Here is a 20,672-nt window from a genome sequence, read left to right as displayed (position 1 = left end):
GTTTAAGTAAAATTGAAAATAATCAGTTAATCATTTTCATTAATTTTAAATATGTTTATGTAAATACAATAAAATATGAAAAAATGTTTAAAATAATGCATTATAGAATTTTAGAAGTTATAGAGAAATTTGATAAACATTATGTTACATGTGTTTGTTGTTACAGAAATTTTAAATCTATAAAGTGTATATAGACCAGAAATTGCTTATTGATTTTGCCTATCTTTATAGCATGAGTTTTTTAGAAAAAGAAGAAAAAATGAAGAAAAATGAAAGAAGAGATTGTTGCCCCACACACATATGTACATTTAGTAGAGCTCAATGCAGTGGAGGTCTGTATTTTATTTTCAAAAAAAAAGTTTTACTTTTACTACTAAAATCTTTTACTACTGAAAAAATTAAAATAATATATTCGTTTACTTTTTAAATAAAAATTATTTAGTTTTTTTTTCAAATAAAAAGTACCATTTACGTGCAATGAATTAACTATAATACTGGCTTCACTTTTTGCTTTGGTATCATTATTTCCTAATGATGGGCAATTTGCGTTGATATGATGATAAGAAATTTCTATCAATACATCCTTATTATCTGCTGAAAAAAAGAATATGAAAAACAAATTAACATCATTTACTTAACTTAGCATTTATATAATAATAAATTTGATAACCAAATAAGTTTATTACTATATTAAACAGTAAATCTTATTACCATAAATATCTCATTACCATGGCTATTTATTATTTTACCTGGTTACCGTGGCAATTTATTATTTTACCTGGTTTATTTATTACTTTTGAGCTAACGAGAAGTTCATATTCTTTTCCAAATGTTTGCATAGCATCAATTAGGAGGACAGAAGATACAATAAATGATATAGAGAGATCAAATGGACGCTTCACCAGACTACATTCAACTCCAGAAACCTGCAGTTCAGCAACACATCTACCTAAAAAAAATTATAGCCATAACAAAACTATATTACTATAAGTAATATCATTTAAAATGAAGTGCATTACTATAATAAGCTTACCTCTACTATGTAAACCAAGTAACAATTTTTTAAAAGTAAAATTGCCAACAAACAGTTTTGAATCAACAATTAAATCATCAGTATTGAAAAGATTTTCGGGCAAGTCTCTAAATAAAATATTATCAAAGCAATATTTTTACCACACAAGTAAAATTATCGTAGATGTATATTCTATTTTATGATAACTTTCAGATATTTTTAATGTATATACTAATTTATGACAACTTTCAGATATCTTAGATGTATATGCTAATTTATGATTATTTTCAGATAACTTAGATGTATATATTAATCTATGATAACTTTCAGATATTTTACATGAAGATGTGTTGGGTACTTGGCTAAGTCCTGTTTTTAAGGTGGTTCTTTCTGGGTCCATAGCAAAATTATGTACTTTGGGTACCTGGGAAAACTGTTTAAATAGCCTGAGCTGGGTATCTAGCATATATATATATATATATATATATATAAATATATATATATATATATATATATATTTATATATATATATGTGTATATATATATATATATATATATATATATATATATATATATATATATATATATATATATATATATATATATATACTGGGTACCCAGAATAACTGAGGAAAGTGAGAAATGATGAGTGCCTGGTACTGTCTGGGTACTGGGCAAGTACCTGTTAGTTTTTACTGGATACCTAGAATATAAAACTTGGTATCTGGCTAGGATTTGATTTCTGTGTGTACATAGAATATATAGATGTGCAGGGTGCTTGAACCCAAAAAAACTAAAAATCTTTTATTTTATCCTAGATGTTAGGTTCTAGAGACATTTGAAAAACCTTTAACAGTGTCATTGAAATAGATAAGTTAAAAATTCCATCTCTAATACATGGTTCTGATTTTATTACCTTAACCAAAGAAAAGGCAGAACTGTTTTTAAAAAACTTTATCTCTAATTTATGTCTTAAACTTAATTCCCACATTCTTCCTGTCATTCCAGAGAAACAAGTGAGTCAATTCTTAGCTATCATGCAGCTTTCATTACTAAAGCTTTTTTTCTTATAAACTAATCTACTGCTTGTGGTCCAGACTTTTTAACATAATCTTACAAATGCGTTCTCCAGGATTCTCTTTAACTATTTATAAGCTATATAAGTGCTTACCTGAATCGTGTTCCGACTGCTGAGAAATGGGATTTGCGGTTTTTTTAAAAATATTATAAATAAAAAAATTTTTAAATCACACTCTGACTCCTCTAACCATCATCTAATCAATCTTCTTTAAGCAATCATCTTTATCCAATCAATCTTATTCAAAGCAATCTTTTTTCTATTATCAGCAAGCTCTTTAAGTATTTAAAAAACTTCTAATATCTCATCTTGAGTCTAATAACTTTCTCATTCTGCAACTGTTACATTCTGCTAACAGAATGGTTCTCTTATGGATTATATATTAGATTGAGGCAGCAAGACTATTGTTCTTGAAATATCAAAAGCTTTCAATGAAGTCTGGCATGCTGGTCTTTTTCATTAGTTCACAATATTTTTGCAGTTGGAAAATAAGGGCCGGTTAACGGCCAACGACTGCCTGAAATGACTAAAATTGCTATTTTAACTTCCCAAAATGAATTCTTGCCGGTCATGTTTGACAGGTTGAAAAAAAAATCAAAGTTTTGAAAAACAAGGTTTTTCAATTAACCATGTATTTTGGAAAATGCATATACTAAAATTTCATTAAATTATTTAAATTTTAAATAAGCATTCAAAATAGTTTTATTGTGTGCGACATGCTACTTTAATTTGCTTCCTTGACAAATATATGACGTAAACTATATCTTTTTTTTTTTTGCTTCACTTATTCATTTTACTGGCGGTGTTCAAAACTTCTTTTTCATGAATGATTGAAGTTTTTATTTTATTATTGTTTTAATAAAAGTATTTAATATATTATTTTTATAATAATATAAAAATATATAATGTATTTAACTGAGAACATTTTTCTTTTAAATGTACTTAGTCACTATTTTTTTTCTTATTTTAAATCTTTTAATTTATTTTCTCGTAAGTTTTTGCTGCAAATATAATAACTGAATGAATGATTTATAGGTAAATTTAAAATTTTCTATAATAGAATTCTAAAAGATATATAATATATCTTTAAGAATTCTATTATACAAAATTTTAAATTTATATATAATATATATCTTTAAAATTAAAAATTTATTAATTTAAAATTAATTTAATTTAAATTTTAAAACATATAACATGTTTAGTAAAATCTGGTTTTATGTAACATTATTAATTTTTGTAGTAGTGTTTCATAAAACATGTCTTCTTAGGTATCAAACTTAAATAGCAAAATCTTTGTGCACGAGTGTTAATAAAGTGTTAATAAACAACTTTTACAGTTTTTCAAATGAGCAGTGATAAAAAAAATCTCTGCTCATTAAAATCAGAGATATAAAATTATTATTTAAAATTTTTTGTAACTAATAACATTTTCTCTACTAACTGTATTTTTTTTTTTTTTAATTTAATCATTTCTTTTTTTTTTTTCCATACCTTTTTCCCGCCGATGTTCTCATCGGCCATTGCAATGAATAAATTATTTTAAAATAAATTTGAAATTATTAATTGCTGGGTTTTTTTCTGTTTTTTTTTCTTTCTATTATTGAATTGTAATAGAAGCATCTAACGCCAACTCATCTTAATGGAAACAATTTCTTTAAGTATTAAGTACTCGGTCTAAATCTTTTTAATATTGCATAAAATTTGTTTTGATATTTAAAAAAAAAATTAACATTAGATTAATTGGATATTATTAAACTTCTTTTTTTAATTGAAAGAAAATCTGTTAATTTTAATTTCAATTAAGAAGAACTATTACTTAGATGAAAATTTAAACAAAGAAAAAAATAAATTTTGATTATCTAAAAAAGTCAATTGACCATCAATTCCATGTGTTAGCCAGTCAAGTTGACCGCTCACTTTCCATTTTTTATTTTCCACGCTGTTTTTGATATTCCTATATTGATAAGGTCTTCTCAGAACCATGAAGTCTTCTCAGAATATCATTTACTACTCTTATCTCATTGAAATCATATACACATCCCATTACAAAGTTACCTCTCGTTACCTTGCTTCCCATTACCTTATTTCCAATTCCATTCTCTACCTCTATATAACTCTTATTTGTCCATGTATGGAATACTATTGTCATATTTGAGCTGGTTTTTCTTCTACAGAAAGTCCAAAAATGAGTTGTAAATATAGCTGTGGATGCTCTATCAAAATGTTGCACCTCTTTTTCTTTTCTAGAAATATTATCATAATCGCTGTATCGATAATTTAAAAACCTTTTTTTTTAAGTTAATTATTTAAACAATAATTATTTAAACAGATAATAACTTATTTGAGCTAATATCTGTATAAATAAAAATCTATAAAAAGATTAGAACTGTAAATTGAAATCTAAAGATTGAAATCTAAAGAGTGAAATCTATTAATTGAAATCTATTGATTGAAATCTAAAGATTGAAATCTAAAGATTGAAATCTAAAGATTGAAATCTAAAGATTGAAATCTAAAGGTTGAAATCTAAAGATTGAAATCTATAAAAATTGATAATAGCTCATTTGAGCTGCTTTTCTAGAAATAATATTGATATCATAGTCGCTGCTCAAATGAGCTATTATCTCTAGCTATATTAACCAAAACTCATTCATTGCTTGATTGATCATTTAACAAAGTTTAATCATTTTACGGTATCTGTTGATTCATGCTCTTAAAACTTTTTTATCTAGTTTCCTTTTTTTTATTTCAATTTCTTTAACAACCACTTTAGATCGAAGCCAGCTACCACTTTAAAATGACATTTATTATGGCGGAGATTTTGTTTCAAAATTTTTATTACATCCTAACCCTATGTCATAAAAGTTTATACCAATGCAAATGTTATTTTCTCTAATGTTGATGATTTTTTACTTGTTCTTAACAGCAAAATACAAAAGCAGAAAAAATTTTATCAAAATATTTTTGACATTCAATAAACCAGTTCCATTGGATTCTACCTGTTCTCAAAATCAATAAACATATTGCAGTTAAAAAAAGAATATCATGCAAGTGGTATATTTATACTCTTAGAAAAAACTTTTGTATTAAAAAATTAGTAAAAAGAACTTGCAAATGCAGAACTTTTGCTATTACTTTTAAAAATGAAAATTCTTCGATTATGTTATAATGAATAATAGCAATACATTTAAACAACAAACAAAAAATCAACATAACAAAATCAATACTTTTACACAAGATTAATTGTAACAAATTTAAAAAAAGGAACTTACGAATTAACCAAAGATTTAGGAACTTCGGTACTAGTTTCTTAAAAAATGAAAAAGTCAATCTTTATCTAGACTATGAAGATTCAGAAAAAATAAACTTTTGAACATTTTGTGGGGCACCCTCCTAAAAGGTTCCAATATATGAAAAAAAAATCCTGTTAAAATCTCAATAACTTTAGAACATTTTTAGAGGTTGTAACCACACTTTGAAGTTATCAGTTTCTTTTATTTTATTAGATTTTATCTACAATTAGTCATATATGAAAAAAATTATAAACAATCTTTCAGGTAACAATCATATTGGTTCTTTTAGTTATTAGGTGTTCTATGCTATGATGTTATGAAAATCATCCCATGTATTTATGTTTGTCTGGTATACCATTATTATACCATATATAAAACTATTTATCTACAACCATATGCTGAAGGAATATGTGGCTTGTACAAAAAATGGAGTATCTACAGCAAAAATTACTGCAGAAGATATATGAAAAGTATAGAAAAAGGCTGCATATATATATATATACCAGAAAGGTCACATAAATATGCTGTTGATAAGGTAAAAAATCTGTTCCGGGAACAGACTGGGAAAAACTGCGCAAGAACAAAGAAAATAAAGAAAAGCGGTCAATGAATAGAAAGAAAGTTGAGCAAATTTATTTAATCAGCTCATGCTGATGCAAAGAAATTCATAATCATAGATAAGGATAGAGTTCCTCCAGTTACAGCAAAGACAAGGATGCCCAAAAAAAATAGGGTTACTTGATATGGCATTAGTGAAAAAGAGACATCAAAGCTGAGGAGGCAGGAAGATGTAGAAAAAAGTGAATTGATTCATGAAGAACATGATGTTCACAAGTTCATATTGTCAAAAAATAAGGAAGAGGCAACCAGTAATGAATTTAGAATAATAGAACCTTTGATTTTCTCACAAAGACTAAAGCCAGTCATGAAATTTTAGCTTTAATACTGTCTCTGAGTTCCCATGAAACTAGTGATACAGTTTATGCATCACTAATGCAGGTACTAACACAGTTGAAAGAACTTGAATACTTTGTCTCCACAAATACACACCACTTCTTTGAGATTACTGGAATATGATCAACATTTCACAGCATTGATCCCACTAGCTGGGAAGATGATGAACACTAGTCTATAGTTAGTTCACACTGCAAAGCCTATAGTTAGTTAATTGAGAGTTGTAGACAATATAGCAGTGTGTGGAATAACCCTTATAGATAAATATAATAACCTCCACACTAATGATGAAAAACAGAAACAGTATTTTATGTTGGTTATGAAATAGTTTAGAAAGCACTATTTGGAATAAGACAACATTTATTCAATAACTTTAAAGGCAGTAAATATATTAGCAGTAAACTCTATGCATAAGAACATTCAATTCAATTTACTATTTCACTATTATTGAATAATAATTTAGAATATTACTGTAATACTTGCCTAGATACTGTGATCATCTTCAATAAAAATGTTTATTTTTTGTATTAAATCACCTAAAATGGATATTGCTCAGAAATTCACATCAGTAACACATACCAAACTATTCCTTAAATGAACAAAAATTTTTACAGGTATTTTAATCATTTATCGGAACATTTTGGGGGAATGGGCCTTGTTATGAACATTTTGGGGGAATGGGCCCCATTATAAATTGGAAAAAAAGTATTTTTTTTAACTGTAGTCTGCATCACCCTAATCTATACATCCAAATAATTCAAACAGGACAAATGAATGTGCATAAAACATACCTGATTGAGTCAAACTTGATGAAGATTTATTGGTCAACATGTTTGCACATCCACTCAATATTTGAAGCTAAACCATGAGATTTAATGTAAACCAAAAAATATAAACCGAGTATTTAATAAAGTATTCAATAAAAAATTAAAAAAACTGGATTAAGAACTTTTTACAATTTTAATATTAAAATAAAAGTGTATTTATTTTATTTCTCTAAAACCATGTAAATAATACCTTTTTCTCATCTATGTGCACAAGCAACTGTGGTAAGACACCAGTGAGTATTAGTGCTGGTAGTGCAGGATCGGCAGAAAATATAATACGCCTACAGAATAACTTTTATATTACCATTTCTATGATTTTAATAAAAAATAAAATATTTTTAAACAAAAAAATTTTATTTTAAGTGTTGCACTCACCTTTTGAATGAAAAGCATACAGAGAATTCTTCAAGAACATGATCAGAAGTGAATCCACTTGATTGAGAAATACTCCAGTTGTTTTTTATATCACAAACAAGAATCTGTACCATTGTCAAATCCAATGTATAGCTAAGACAAAAAAGTTATAATCTTAAATTTATAAATTTATAAATTTATAAATATAAAATTAAATTCTTTATAAATGTATATATTTATCAAATAAAATAACATAAAAATATATAAAATATTTTGATGATTTTTTTTTTTTTGGATTGCAATTACTTCCTCTTTGACATTATGCATAAATTATCTTGCGAGGTTAATTAATACATAAATTATCTTGCTAGGATAATTAATGCATAAATTATCTTGCTAGGATTGATTACCTGTTGTAAAATTTGCTTGTTATTTCATCTGTAGTAAGGTTTGCAACTAAATCATTATTAGGTTCATTCTCAACTTCACTAGGAGGAGAAGATGTTGGGGTCAAGAACTCATCATCGTCATCTGCTACACAATCTTGTTTTTAAATAAATTTAATAAAAATAATAATAATTATTATTGTTGTTATTATTGTTATTATTGTTATTATAGTAATAATAATGTTAATAACAATAAAAAAGAATCAACATCCAAAAACAAAATGAAAAAAATAGTAACATTTTTTTCTTCGAAGTTTAAAAACAAATATTAAAAATAAACATTAAATAATATAAATATAACAAAACTGGTAAATAAAACTTTTGCACCAAGTCATATTTAAACCATAAAACTTTTGCACCAAGTTGTATTTAAACCATAAAACTTTTGCACCAAGTTGTATTTAAACCAAAAAAATTATTAGGCACTTAAAATTTTCAAAAAAATTAATAATTTTAGATTTAAGCAAATGCTCAAATATTGCTTTAATTGATTAATTGAAATAATAAGGAAATATTTATAGAAAATCTTTTTTTTTTTTAACTAATGTTTCAACATTTTTGTAAAATATAATTCCAAGTCTATTCAATATACATGTATATATAACAATCTGAATAACACTGGCCAATGATGAAAATTTCAATAATTTCTTAATTCCTGTGCTGTTTACAACAGAAACAAAAAAGTATTACCATTATCAAATTTCTAACATTTTTTAAAATATTTTTTGTTAACTTAAATGTTATTAGATTGTAAATAAATTCTTATATCAATAAATTTATCAATAAAATCAATTATTATTAGGTTGGTAGTCCTGATAAATGCTTCCCCATTTAAGCGTTAAACTAATGTGCTTCTTAATCACACTGTAAATATGTGATCTAATTGTGGTTTTAAAAATTTTCTTCACATTTTCTGATATAGATGTTAAATGCAGTTCAAAAACACCAAAGAAACATAACTGACTGTGAATAAAGTACAGTTTGCATTTTTTAAATTGTAAATATCAGTAACCAAAAAAAATATATGGTATAAGAAAGACAAATTATTTAGAATATCAATAAAAGGAGAGTGAAAAAAACAGTCATTAAAAAAATTATTGTTTGTGCACTATAGTTGTTTCTGGTTATAAATCCAATAATAAGAAAATAGTTATCAAACCTTACTTCAGCTATTTGAACAAAAAAGATGTCCCTGTAACCACTTCATTTTAATTATTCATTTTGTCAGTCTACTAATGAGCTCCAATTTTGTCCAGAAATTTTAAAATTACAAACTTGTTTACGAAAGCTGAATTAAATGATTTAGTAAGTGATCCCCATAGTGTGGGCTATTATTCCACCAAAGGGTTTTCCGGGTCAGAAAGTTAAGGTTAGAACCTGTTTTATAACACTGAGGAAAAAAGCAGAATTGTTTGGTTCTAGAATTAATTGCCTGGTTCTACACTGAAAGAAAAAACTTTCTTGATATTTGGCAAAAACTTTCAATATTATATTAGTAAACCCAAAAAAAGATGTTTCTACCGCCTCTGCACATAAAGTTGGGTTTCATGAAACAACTTGCAAAAACTTTAAAAAATAAAATTCTTCTTTTATAAGAAGCTGAAATGAAAGAAGAGATTTCTAAACTGAAAGATTTCTGTTGTTTGAATTGTTGTGAACATTGTGAAAGTGCCTAACTATAAACTAATAGTAACCAATATAATGTCTATGTTTTAAACTCGTGGTTTTCTGATGAGCAATAAAGCCCACTTCAAGGACAAAGATCTTTAGTTTTTTTTTAAAAAAAACTGGCAATTTGAATTAAGACCGAAGAAAATGGTTTTAACAATGCATAAAAGAGATGGAGAAACAACATCAAGGATGATGGAATACAAATATGATAGGTAATTAGTCAATTCATGGAGAAAAACAAATTGCATTGTATATTAGAAAAACATAAAAATTATATAAATATTACATAAAAAACATAAATATTACAGAGAATAAAAACTATAAATATTCTAAAAATATTTAAAATAATAAAACATTCTAAAATATTCTAAAATACTTAAATAAATATTCTAAAATAATCATAAATATTTATATTCTATTAGTTTAATATTAAGTAAAAAATAAAACTTAAAAAAAATGATTTTTTCACTTTTATTTGCTCCTATTTTGGTATATTCAACCATACTGTGATTATTGTCATATTGTGAGAGAATTTTGTGCAATATGAAAAAAATAGCTTCAGCAGCCAAAAATACATAAAATTTAGGTAAATTAGTTTAAAAAGCTTTTATAAACATTTTTTTTTGTTAGTCTGTGTAATCAGTTAGGATCAAATTAATATAGCTCTTACCATCTATATGTGATTTCTTTTCTTTGTGTGCGTGTTCATTGCAAAATGTAATTTTACCAAGATTAACCAAAACCTGTGTATAGTATAGCATAGTATAGAAAGATATATAGAATTAGCGGGGTAAATAAAGTTGTGCAACTAAATCGAAATAGGCAAGGGCTTAAGTACATAAATCAATAGAGGTTTGGGTTCAGGAAGATAATATGAAAGGACAAAAGACATAAATAATCGCAAAAATATTTTATACCTGTCCAAATAAATTTTGGAGACTTTAATTTTTTAAATGCAGGCTTTATTCAAGACAGTTATCGAGACAAAGAGGTAAAAAAAAAGGAGAATGAAAAAAACGATAACTTTTTTTATCCTTTATATCTAGATGATACCTACCTAAAGCAAATTTTTCAATTGATGTATATATGTATGTATACATGTATGTATACATGTATGTATGTATATATGTATATGTGTATATATATATATATATATATATATATATATATATATATATATATATATATATATATATATATTATATATACACACAAATATATATATATATATATATATACACACAATATATATATATATATATATATATATATATATATATATATATATATATATATATATATATATATATATATATATATATATATATATATATATATATATATATATATATATATATATATATCAACCCTTGGAATTAGAAAAACAAGGTTGACAATAAATTGCCAACCTCAAACTGTTAGAGGTCGTCATATATATATATATATATATTTATATATATATATATATATATATATATATATATATATATATATATATATATCTTATCTTAATATATATAAAGGGCAATGTGTGTGTGTTTGTTTGTTTGTTCTCTATAGAAATCCAAACCGCCGGACCGATATCGATGAAATTTGGCATGGGGGTAGTCCTTGAGGGGGAGAAGGTTCTTAGCTGGGTTTTGACCCCGTACCCCGACCCCCGGGGTCAGGGGGGACCATTTTTTGGGCCCATTTTTGTGTACAGATATCAGGTAAGCCAGTTTAAATATTGGCCCGGGCAACGCCGGGTAACTCCAGCTAGTGTATATATATATACATATTTCAAGCCTTCTCAGAAAAGACGCGTGCGGTTGCAGGCCTTTTATGACTACGCATTTAACATTTTAATTTGACAACTTGGCCACGGCTCTTTGTATGTTTTAAAATAAACGCATCTAAAAAATGTGCTGAGTAAACAAATATAAGCTTAAACTAAAATTAAAAATGAACAAACTATAAACTGGAAAGGTGTGTCCCTGTCTCCTGAGAAGGCTTGATATTTATAAAACTTACATTTGTAATATGTTACATTTATACATTAATAATATTTGTTACCATTTGGTTTTGAAGATCAGCATCATGGAATAATCTTCCACTGTTTTGAAGAGGCAATATAATCTGAGGGGCTGCAATGTCAAGATCGATATCCCATATATTTCCAACCTGTAATATTTTAGTTCATAAAACCATTTAATTTTTATGCTTTGTTTTTAAATTATGTAGTTTAAATATTTCAAGCATAGTAGAAAATATATTTATGCATATTTCCATTGATAAATGCAAATAGTTTTGTCCAAAATTCTTTGAATTTAACAATTTCTACATTTTCCTTTTAGTTCATAAAAACTATTACCATTCGAATTACTCTGCGGTTTTTTGGGGCTTATATTGACAGTAGACTTTTTTTACAACCAAAATATTGTAACATTCTTTATTGTTTGTTATTGTAACGGGTGATGCGGAAGTTATCGGACAAATCCTAATTTCATTATTTGAGCATAATAATTAGTTTTTGTGGTTTTATGCGTAGGCATAAACATTCTATAAAATATAAACTTTATTATTTGAAACACAATTATTTAAAATGCGGTTAAATGCAGCTGAATGAGAATCTTTTCAAAAGCGACTAAAAATGTTTTTTGTAAATAAACCTAATATATAAAAAAAAAAAAATTGTAAATCATTTTGAAAAGGAAGGATTTGCTCGAAGTACAATATATGATAACCTAAAAAGACTTGAAACTGTTCAATCGTTTTCTGATAGAAAGCACCCTGGTCGTCCGACATCCTGGACTAGAGAAAAGAAAGCCGAATTAACGAGACTTGTCAACAATCGAAAAGGGGTCAGTCAGAGAAAAATAGGTATTAAATTTGGTGTAAATCAATCGACAATTGGTCATCAGTTAAAAAAAATGAATATTAAATATAGAAAACGTGAAAAGACTCCAAAATACACTGTAGAACAACAAATAAAGGCAAAGAAAAGAAGCAGGAAACTAGTTAACCAACTCTATAACACAAAATCGCTTCTAGTCATCGATGACGAAAAATACCTTTGTTTTGCAAGGGACAACATGCCTGGAAATTCTGGATACTACACAAACAACAAAAAGACATGCCCAGAAAGTGTTCGTTTTATAGGAAAATAGAAATTTCCAAAAAAATTATTAATGTGGATATATTGCCATATTTGACCGTGGTATGTCCGAGCCATTGTTTCACACTTCCAAGGCTGTAGCGATCAATTCATCAATCTATATTAATGAATGTTTAGAAAAAGGACTTCTTCCATTTATTCACAAGTATCATGGAGACTTTAACTATTTATTTTGGCCAGATTTAGCAAGTTCTCATTATTCTAAAGATTCCCTAAATTGGATGGACCAATATGTCTATTACGTTGATAAAGAATCCAATCCCACTAATGAGCCTCCAGCACGACCAATTGAAAATTTTTGGGGACATTTGGCACAGAAGGTTTACGAGGGAGATTGGCAAGCTTCAACAGAGCAGGTTTTTATTGATCGCATTAAACTAAAACTACAAGAAATTGATTTAAACTTTTTACAGTTGCATATGAAAGGCGTCAGAGCAAAATTGAGATCAATTGCAGATGGTGGTGTTTTTTCATATAAAAAATAGTATATTTTTATTAAAAGATAAATGCTTTATTTAAAAAAAAAATAATAGTAGTTTGTTTTTTTATTTATAAATAAGTTATTGACGTTTTTATTTTGTCCAATAACTTCCGCATCACCCGTTAACATTTTTCATTGATTTTGTTATATTTGATCTATAATAAGTAGATTAAATAATATTCGATAAATAAGAAGTAATTTCTCGAAATTTAGAAAACAACTCTGTTTGCTACTTTTAAATGAGTAATATAAGAATAAAATAAAAAATTTTAACTTTTTTTATTGTATGCTGGATTTTTTATAAAACAATTATGAATTATATTTTGTATAAAACAAGTGTGAGATACAGAGACGAAAAAGTAGTGTTTTTAATGGGTTTGAAACCAAATAAGTTGCTTTAGCAATACATTGTTTCTTTTCTGTTTCAAGTTCAAAAATTTTTACTATAGTTACACCATCTAGTGTTAATACAAAATTTTTGATATTTTTTTTTACTAATCTGTCAATAAGCAACTGAATCTCTAAAGCTTCATTTTATTGACTTATCACAATTGACTGCTTTCATGCAATTCAAAATCAAGATAAAACTTTTTTGATCAATTAACAAAAGCTATTTGTCCAATATTATATAAAAAAATTATTATTGATAAAAATTTTCATCTGAAAACCAAAGAGTACTTAAAAAAATTTTTAACAAACCATGAATATGAAAGTTTATAAACAATATCTTTTGCCAATTCTCAACAGATCAATAATGGTGATTTCAACTCCATTCCAATATTTTTTTCTTTTTGAAAGAAGATAGTTTTAGTACCTTGACAACGACACATCAATTCTTTCTAATTCAGTTTTTCTCTAATTGATCTGTTTTAACACAAGAAGGCCATTGGATAAGCAATATGTGTGGCTTTTTTTCAGTTCTTTATGTTCAGCATGATACAGCAGCTCTAGGTGTTGTTTGCATTTTGTACTGATAAAAAATGGTATTTTATATATTCTCTCTTTTTTTTTTTGCTCGCATGGTTTACCAAGAGTAAAATTTTCATTTTTTCCAACTTTTCACTGAGTGTTTCTTTTTTTGTCAGACCAAAAAAAGAAACACTCAGTGAAAATTTTACTCCATTACTTAAAATTGAGCTGTGAAAAATGAGTAGAGTTGGATATCCTTGAGTAAATTAAAAAAAAAAACTTACATAAAATATATTATTTAAAGAATAAAAGAATATTGTTACTAACTTTTAGTTCACAAAGCTAATTAATAAAACATAAACTTTGAATTACAATAAAACATGTTAATACATAATAATCAAACTAATAAATAAAAAACCTCAGATTATTAATGTTTAGTCACAATTATCAATTAATAAGTAAGACAAATATCAATTAACATATTTTACTAAGAATAAAACAAATTTAACATATAAAAAAATAACATCAATTTTATCTTTTTATGTGAACATTAAAGTTCTATTTGAAATAAATTGTAAAAACAAATTAGTGGCACTAATGCAATGACTAACCAATTAAAAACATTGTACAATCCAAACCAGAGTTTTAACTATCTTCTAATCAATTTACTTTCATGGTCAATTGAGGAAACATGCACTCATGCTTAGCTTACCTTATTTATTAATTTTTATCTTGCCTAGTTACACTTGTTTTAATATTTAGAGCTCAAGGCTGAGGTATTATGATAAGAATGAGCTATTATGACAAGTAACATTCCATTTGAGAATAAATTTACATTTAAATAGTTAGTCCTTCAGGTGTCCTCTAGAATAACAACTATTGAAACAAATTTGATAATTTTGTATTATATATGTTTAGTACTGAATAAAATTTTTTAAATTTCTTCTTCTTTTTAAGTTTTTCATTCACTGCTTGAATTAAAATATGCTTATACCCATTATGCAATTGCAGGTATAGATAAAACATATTTAGAATGCAATTTTGCACACACTAGTTTATTTCTCCGTGCTTGCATAGGTTGGTTGGTTTCCAATCATGCCAACACTTTTATACTTTTATTAATATCAACCCCTTCAAACTTTATGTTACACACTTTTTTATGCTTTTCTACATCTGCTTCCACCTCTTTCTTCTAAAAAGAAAATAATGATAATCAATAATTTAATTTTACCCCTCTTCAACCACTTTTCTTTAACCATTAATAATGTCCATCTTGATGTTAAAAGTGAAGATAAACCTTTAATGTTGACAGTGGCTTATCACAGCTATAAGCTACTGCAATTGATCTTCTCTGTCTTCTGATATAATCATACCTCCTAAATAATCAAAACTTATCTATAAATTCCATTTTTTGATTAAAAACTTCATCTTCTTGTTCATCTCGTTTTTCTCTTTTTGCCCAAAAACTTTTGCCATCCAAAAATACACATCACAGTTTAATGATAAAATCAAGATGTCTGAAAACATTATTTTTTTATTGTTATTTAATAACACTATTGAGTATTTGCTATTAACTATTATTAAGCTTATCATTAATGATTACAATTGTTTTTTTATAATTTCAAAATTTAAGATTAAGAAAATAAGGAATTTTAGACTTTGAGATTTGAGAATTGCAAATTTTATTTAGATTTATTTGTATTTAGATAAACAACATTGAAAGTATACAAAATATTGGTATATGAAAAAAAACATTTGCTAATAACCATGTAAAAAAAATGTAGTTTATTTTAGGTATTTTAATACTTTTTGAGATTCTCCATTTAACTATTTGCAATAAGTAAAGAATTTTAAATACAAATTTAAATTATATATTCAAAAAAAAAATATAACTTTAATAATAATTAGTTTGTAAACTAGATAGCTATTACAATTCTTAGTAACAAAATAAAAATAAATGTTTTAAGCATTAGGATGACGCAATGACATAAATGAAAAATTTAAAAACTTAAATTTTACTTTAATAATCAGATTGTAAGAAAAAAATTAAATTTTTAAAACTCCAATACCAACGCATATTAAGCAATTATGCATTTGCAAAATCTTGTAAAACAATCTTACCTTCTTGCCATTAATGAAAATTTTATCCAATTTAATAGTAAAATACTCCCTCTTTAGTATACAAATAAAGAGTGAATATTTTAGCAATGCTTTAATATTAATTCTTTATTCTTATTTGTATTCGCTTTTAATACCAAATATTATATATTATAAAAATAACAAAACAGGTTTGTTTTCTCAATATCAAGAAATAAGTAAAATCTTCAGTTTCCTCATGACCCTTTTTTTTTGTGTTTACTGTCTATAATGCAACATTGAAAATAGTAAATTTTAAGATTTAAAATCTTATAATTTACATTTTTATGTTTAAACATTTAAATATTTAGATCTAACATATACAGTATGCATCTAGTATTTAGAATTCTACTTAATTTAAACAATTTTTTTTATTTTTAAAAAATTTTCAAACTGTAGTTAAAAATAACTTTTATTAAAAATATAAATCAGCATACTTGAGTATATCCTTTTGCAAAATCTCCTACAACATTAACGAATTCTGACTTAGTAGCAGATTTAATTTCTTCTATTCGAGAACTAACTGCATTGCGAAGACGAGATGTCATATTTGTGGTACTTAGCTTATATTTGGATTTTTCATGTACAACAAAAAATTCTTTTAATTCAGAAATAATATCTGCTGAATATACAATATTAAGAGGTTGGGCAACAACTGACAGTCTAAAAATAGATATATTCTTGGCTTTTACAAACATTCACTATTATAAAGTAGAAATAAAATAAATAAAATCAGATAGATATAAATGAGATGGTTATATAATTTCATAATATTTATAATAATCAACTAATAAATTAAATATACACCTGTATGATGAGGAGAGATGCATCTTCTTTTGTCCAAATTTAATGACCAAAAAACATGATGACTGAAGATCATCTGAATAACTCACTTTTTTTGAAATCTAAAAAAATTTATTTAAAAAAAGTGGCTAAAAAAAATTTACACGCACAGTAATCAAATTTGTTTCAACAAATATACAAACTTAAAAAAAAAATAAACTTTACAAACAAAACAATAAAGAAAGTGGGGGAGGGGATGGGGGGGGAGGAGGGTAGGGAGGAGGGGCAATTACAAATTCAATAAGTTTGAACTCTTCATGATTAAACAATTTTTTTTTTGTATAAAGGGTTTAATCTGTTGAACAAACGTGATGGTTTCATGCATATGTGGTTTAGACAAGTTTTTGCACTGCCATTCTCTTATTCAAATATGAAGTTATAGAAAAACCAATTTTTACAATATTTTTTTACAACTTTCCTGACATTAACCTATTTTGCAAATCAGGACCGAGTATTTTAATTGTGATACTACCAATAGAAACCATCCAAAGGTTTACAAGCTCCTTCTACCTACAATTATTTTGGGGGGTTTTACTTCTCCTAAGTAAGTTGCCTGTGCCATGGCTAGAGAGCCTAGACTGCACCAAATATGTGATCAGTTTATAATCATAATCATGACAATCAAGATAATTATGACATCAGAATGATCAAGCAAAATTACAACCAATATCATAAATAACTATTTTAGTCATTTGATGATTTTGCTATCAAAATATAAAAGATCAGAGCTCTTCTATCTTTCTAGAAAACACAGTAAAGATCTGCTCTAAATGGCTGTCAATAATAGGTAATATAAACAGAGGTTTTCAAAAAATAACATACTGTTATATTCAAATTAAAATGAACAAAATATGTTTAGGTTGTAGCTTAGAGCACAAACACTGTAAATGGCTGTAAAAACTTTTTATCAATGGCATTGGAATAAGGTCTGCACAACGCAGAACATGTAACTTTTTCTATAATCAAGGAAAAAATGAATATAGATTTAAGCATTTTGGAATAAATCTTGACCTTTCAAACAGAAGTACTAGAAAACTGATTTCTACTCTTAACAGGGCTACTGGAAAGAGTATGGTACAGTCCTGTACAATACTCTATACTCTTTGTACAATATTGTATACTTAATAAATACACCAATTTAATTTAAATCATTGTTGTTGTTTTTTTACTAATTTAAAAATAGTTTAAAAAAATACATGCTAGTTAACACATTTAAAAAAAAAGAAAAAGCAACATTTTTTAACACATTTATTTGTTTTCTTTAGTTTTTCTTCTTTTTAATTTTTAAAGATTATCATTTATTATAAAAAATACATAACTCTAAATATATAAAAAATATCTATATATAATATTCAATACCTTTAATAAAAAATTATTAGCATTGATTTTAAAAGTGTTTCATTAATAAAAAAACATTAGAAAGTTATTTAATTGCAGCATTCAAAAACATTTGTCACTTTTTAACGAAAATTTATTATCTTTTTACGTGTATTGACTAAATGATTTTTTTACTTTATTTTTTAAAAAAGTTGTCGTTTATAAATATAATAATAAAAAATCTTTATTATTAAGCGTGTTTTTTAAATGTAATTAGCTGTGGTCAAATCATCAAACAAAGTTATTATTTGTGTGGTCATATAACAGCACGCAATCGCATACCTTTCTGTGAAGGCCTGTCACATACAGGAACTCTAAGAAAGAAACTTATACAGGAACTCAAATACAGGAACTCTAAGAAAAAAACTTATACAGGAACTCTAATACAGGGACTCTAAGAAAATTTGGAAGCTTTGATCTTCATCTTTCTGAGTTTTAAACAGGAAAGGCAAAAAAAGAAAAAACACAGCTACATAAAAGCATTATCCGAAAAAGACTTTTATCTTAATGAAGAACCACAAGTTAGATTATTAAACAAAATTCTTAACTTTATATCAAACTTTAATCAGTGGCTGTCTGGAATATACATTCTCAGCTATCATGGAGGAGGGTTTGATGGAGTTAACAAGATATTGTCTTGATCCTTTAGATCTAAATGTGGCATTTCAAAATGATTGTCAACAGTTAATACCTATTAATACCTATGTTAATATCTATGTTGTGGATTACTGTTTTAGTAATTGCTTTAGCCTTAATGTCAAGCATTCTATTGAATGATTCATATAATTACCTAACAGAGATTGCAAAAGTTTATAGATACACCTTATCCATAACATGGAAGGTCCACATCATGTTAGCCCACATTGTTATTTTTGGTGAAAAAAATCAATGCGGTCAAGCCAGATTTGCAGACCAAATCAGAGAAGCTATTCACTTCAAGTTTAAATACACTTGGGCAGATATAAAAGAGATGTAAGTCACAAAGATCATAGAGAGAACTTGCATAAGGTAGTTTTAGACTTCTCATCAAGATAACTGTATCTTGAAAACAATACTAATTAACTTTACAAATATCATTTAATAATTTAGTTAAATAAAGATTTGTAAATATATAAATAATGAAATATATAAAATAAATATCAAAATATTTAGCTTTATAGAAATTGTCATAAAATTTATTTTTTGTCCGCAAATCACCAAGAGGCCTACAACATAGCATTTGATGCACACCTAAGAATAGCATTGGATGCACATCTTTATTTATTAGGATTTGCTAAAGTCAGTATTGGAAAAGTAGATAAAATTTTTTCTAGGAGGAAGAGCAAGATATTCTAAAAATAACGTTCCCCCACCCTCTGCTTAAAAACAATCCTCAAAATTTTTAAGCAGTGGGCTTTTAAAAAGACTCAATTTTAAAGTTCAAACTAAATGCCAAAATGATGGCATTTTTTTTTTCATTTTTTGTTGGATTAAGTAAAACTTATGGGTCAATTTATGACACTGTGTGTTTGCCACTTGATCAATCTAGAAATCTCTAGTTTATCTCATATAGTTAAATATGAGGTAATCCAAAATAGTAGAGAAAGTAAAAAAAATTTAAAATCTGACTGGATTTTTCCATACACCCTGAATCTATCTGTCTATTTATCGATCTCTCTCACTCTCTGTCTCTGTCTGTCTGTCCGTCTGTCTCTCTCTCTCTCTCTCTTTCTCTCTCTCTCTCTCTCTCTCTCTCTCTCTCTCTCTCTCTCTCTCTCTCTACTCTCTCTCTCTCTCTCTCTCGCTCACCCTCTCTCTCTCTCTCTCTCTCTCTCTCTCTCTCACTCTCTCTCTCTCTCTCTCTCTATCTATATATATATATATATATATATATATATATATATATATACATATATATATATTAGGGATATGACTTTTTTGCAACCTACTAGGCCTGTATCGTAATTCAATGAACTTTTATGTAAAAAGAACGAATAGATGTTTCATTTTGACATATTTTGAAAAAAGGTCACCCCAAAACCAAAAAATCGAATTTCAATAGGTACACTTTTGTACAGTAAATGAATATTAAAGGCTGAAGATGTTGTAAGAGTCATACTCCTGTTGTTATTTTATTTATTTATGCAACATGTAC

The 20,672-nt window shown here is 26.4% G+C and overlaps 1 protein-coding gene across 5 annotated transcripts in view; it reads right to left on the bottom strand.

The window, feature by feature from the left end:
• The window catches only part of LOC100208931 (intermembrane lipid transfer protein VPS13D), a 241,165-nt gene that overhangs the window by 93,279 nt on the left and 127,214 nt on the right, over positions 1-20,672 (bottom strand). For 3 of the 5 annotated variants that reach the window (XM_065788385.1, XM_065788389.1, XM_065788386.1), the window contains 12 exons: positions 17,126-17,223; positions 16,756-16,981; positions 11,691-11,798; positions 10,306-10,378; positions 7,929-8,061; positions 7,540-7,671; positions 7,355-7,445; positions 7,129-7,195; positions 5,363-5,399; positions 1,034-1,140; positions 779-949; positions 466-594 (listed from right to left, as the gene is read on the bottom strand). In XM_065788385.1, the coding sequence (XP_065644457.1) occupies positions 466-594; positions 779-949; positions 1,034-1,140; positions 5,363-5,399; positions 7,129-7,195; positions 7,355-7,445; positions 7,540-7,671; positions 7,929-8,061; positions 10,306-10,378; positions 11,691-11,798; positions 16,756-16,981; positions 17,126-17,223 (1,372 nt within the window). The remainder of the gene's footprint in view (positions 1-465; positions 595-778; positions 950-1,033; positions 1,141-5,362; positions 5,400-7,128; positions 7,196-7,354; positions 7,446-7,539; positions 7,672-7,928; positions 8,062-10,305; positions 10,379-11,690; positions 11,799-16,755; positions 16,982-17,125; positions 17,224-20,672) is intronic. The other 2 variants (XM_065788387.1, XM_065788388.1) reach the window with 2 other exon arrangements.

The sequence above is a fragment of the Hydra vulgaris genome, chromosome 01 (genome assembly GCF_038396675.1).
Source record: "Hydra vulgaris chromosome 01, alternate assembly HydraT2T_AEP".
Lineage (NCBI taxonomy): Eukaryota > Metazoa > Cnidaria > Hydrozoa > Anthoathecata > Hydridae > Hydra > Hydra vulgaris.
The sequence above is the reverse complement of the archived record's forward strand: the minus strand, read 5'-3'. Positions and strand labels throughout refer to the sequence as shown.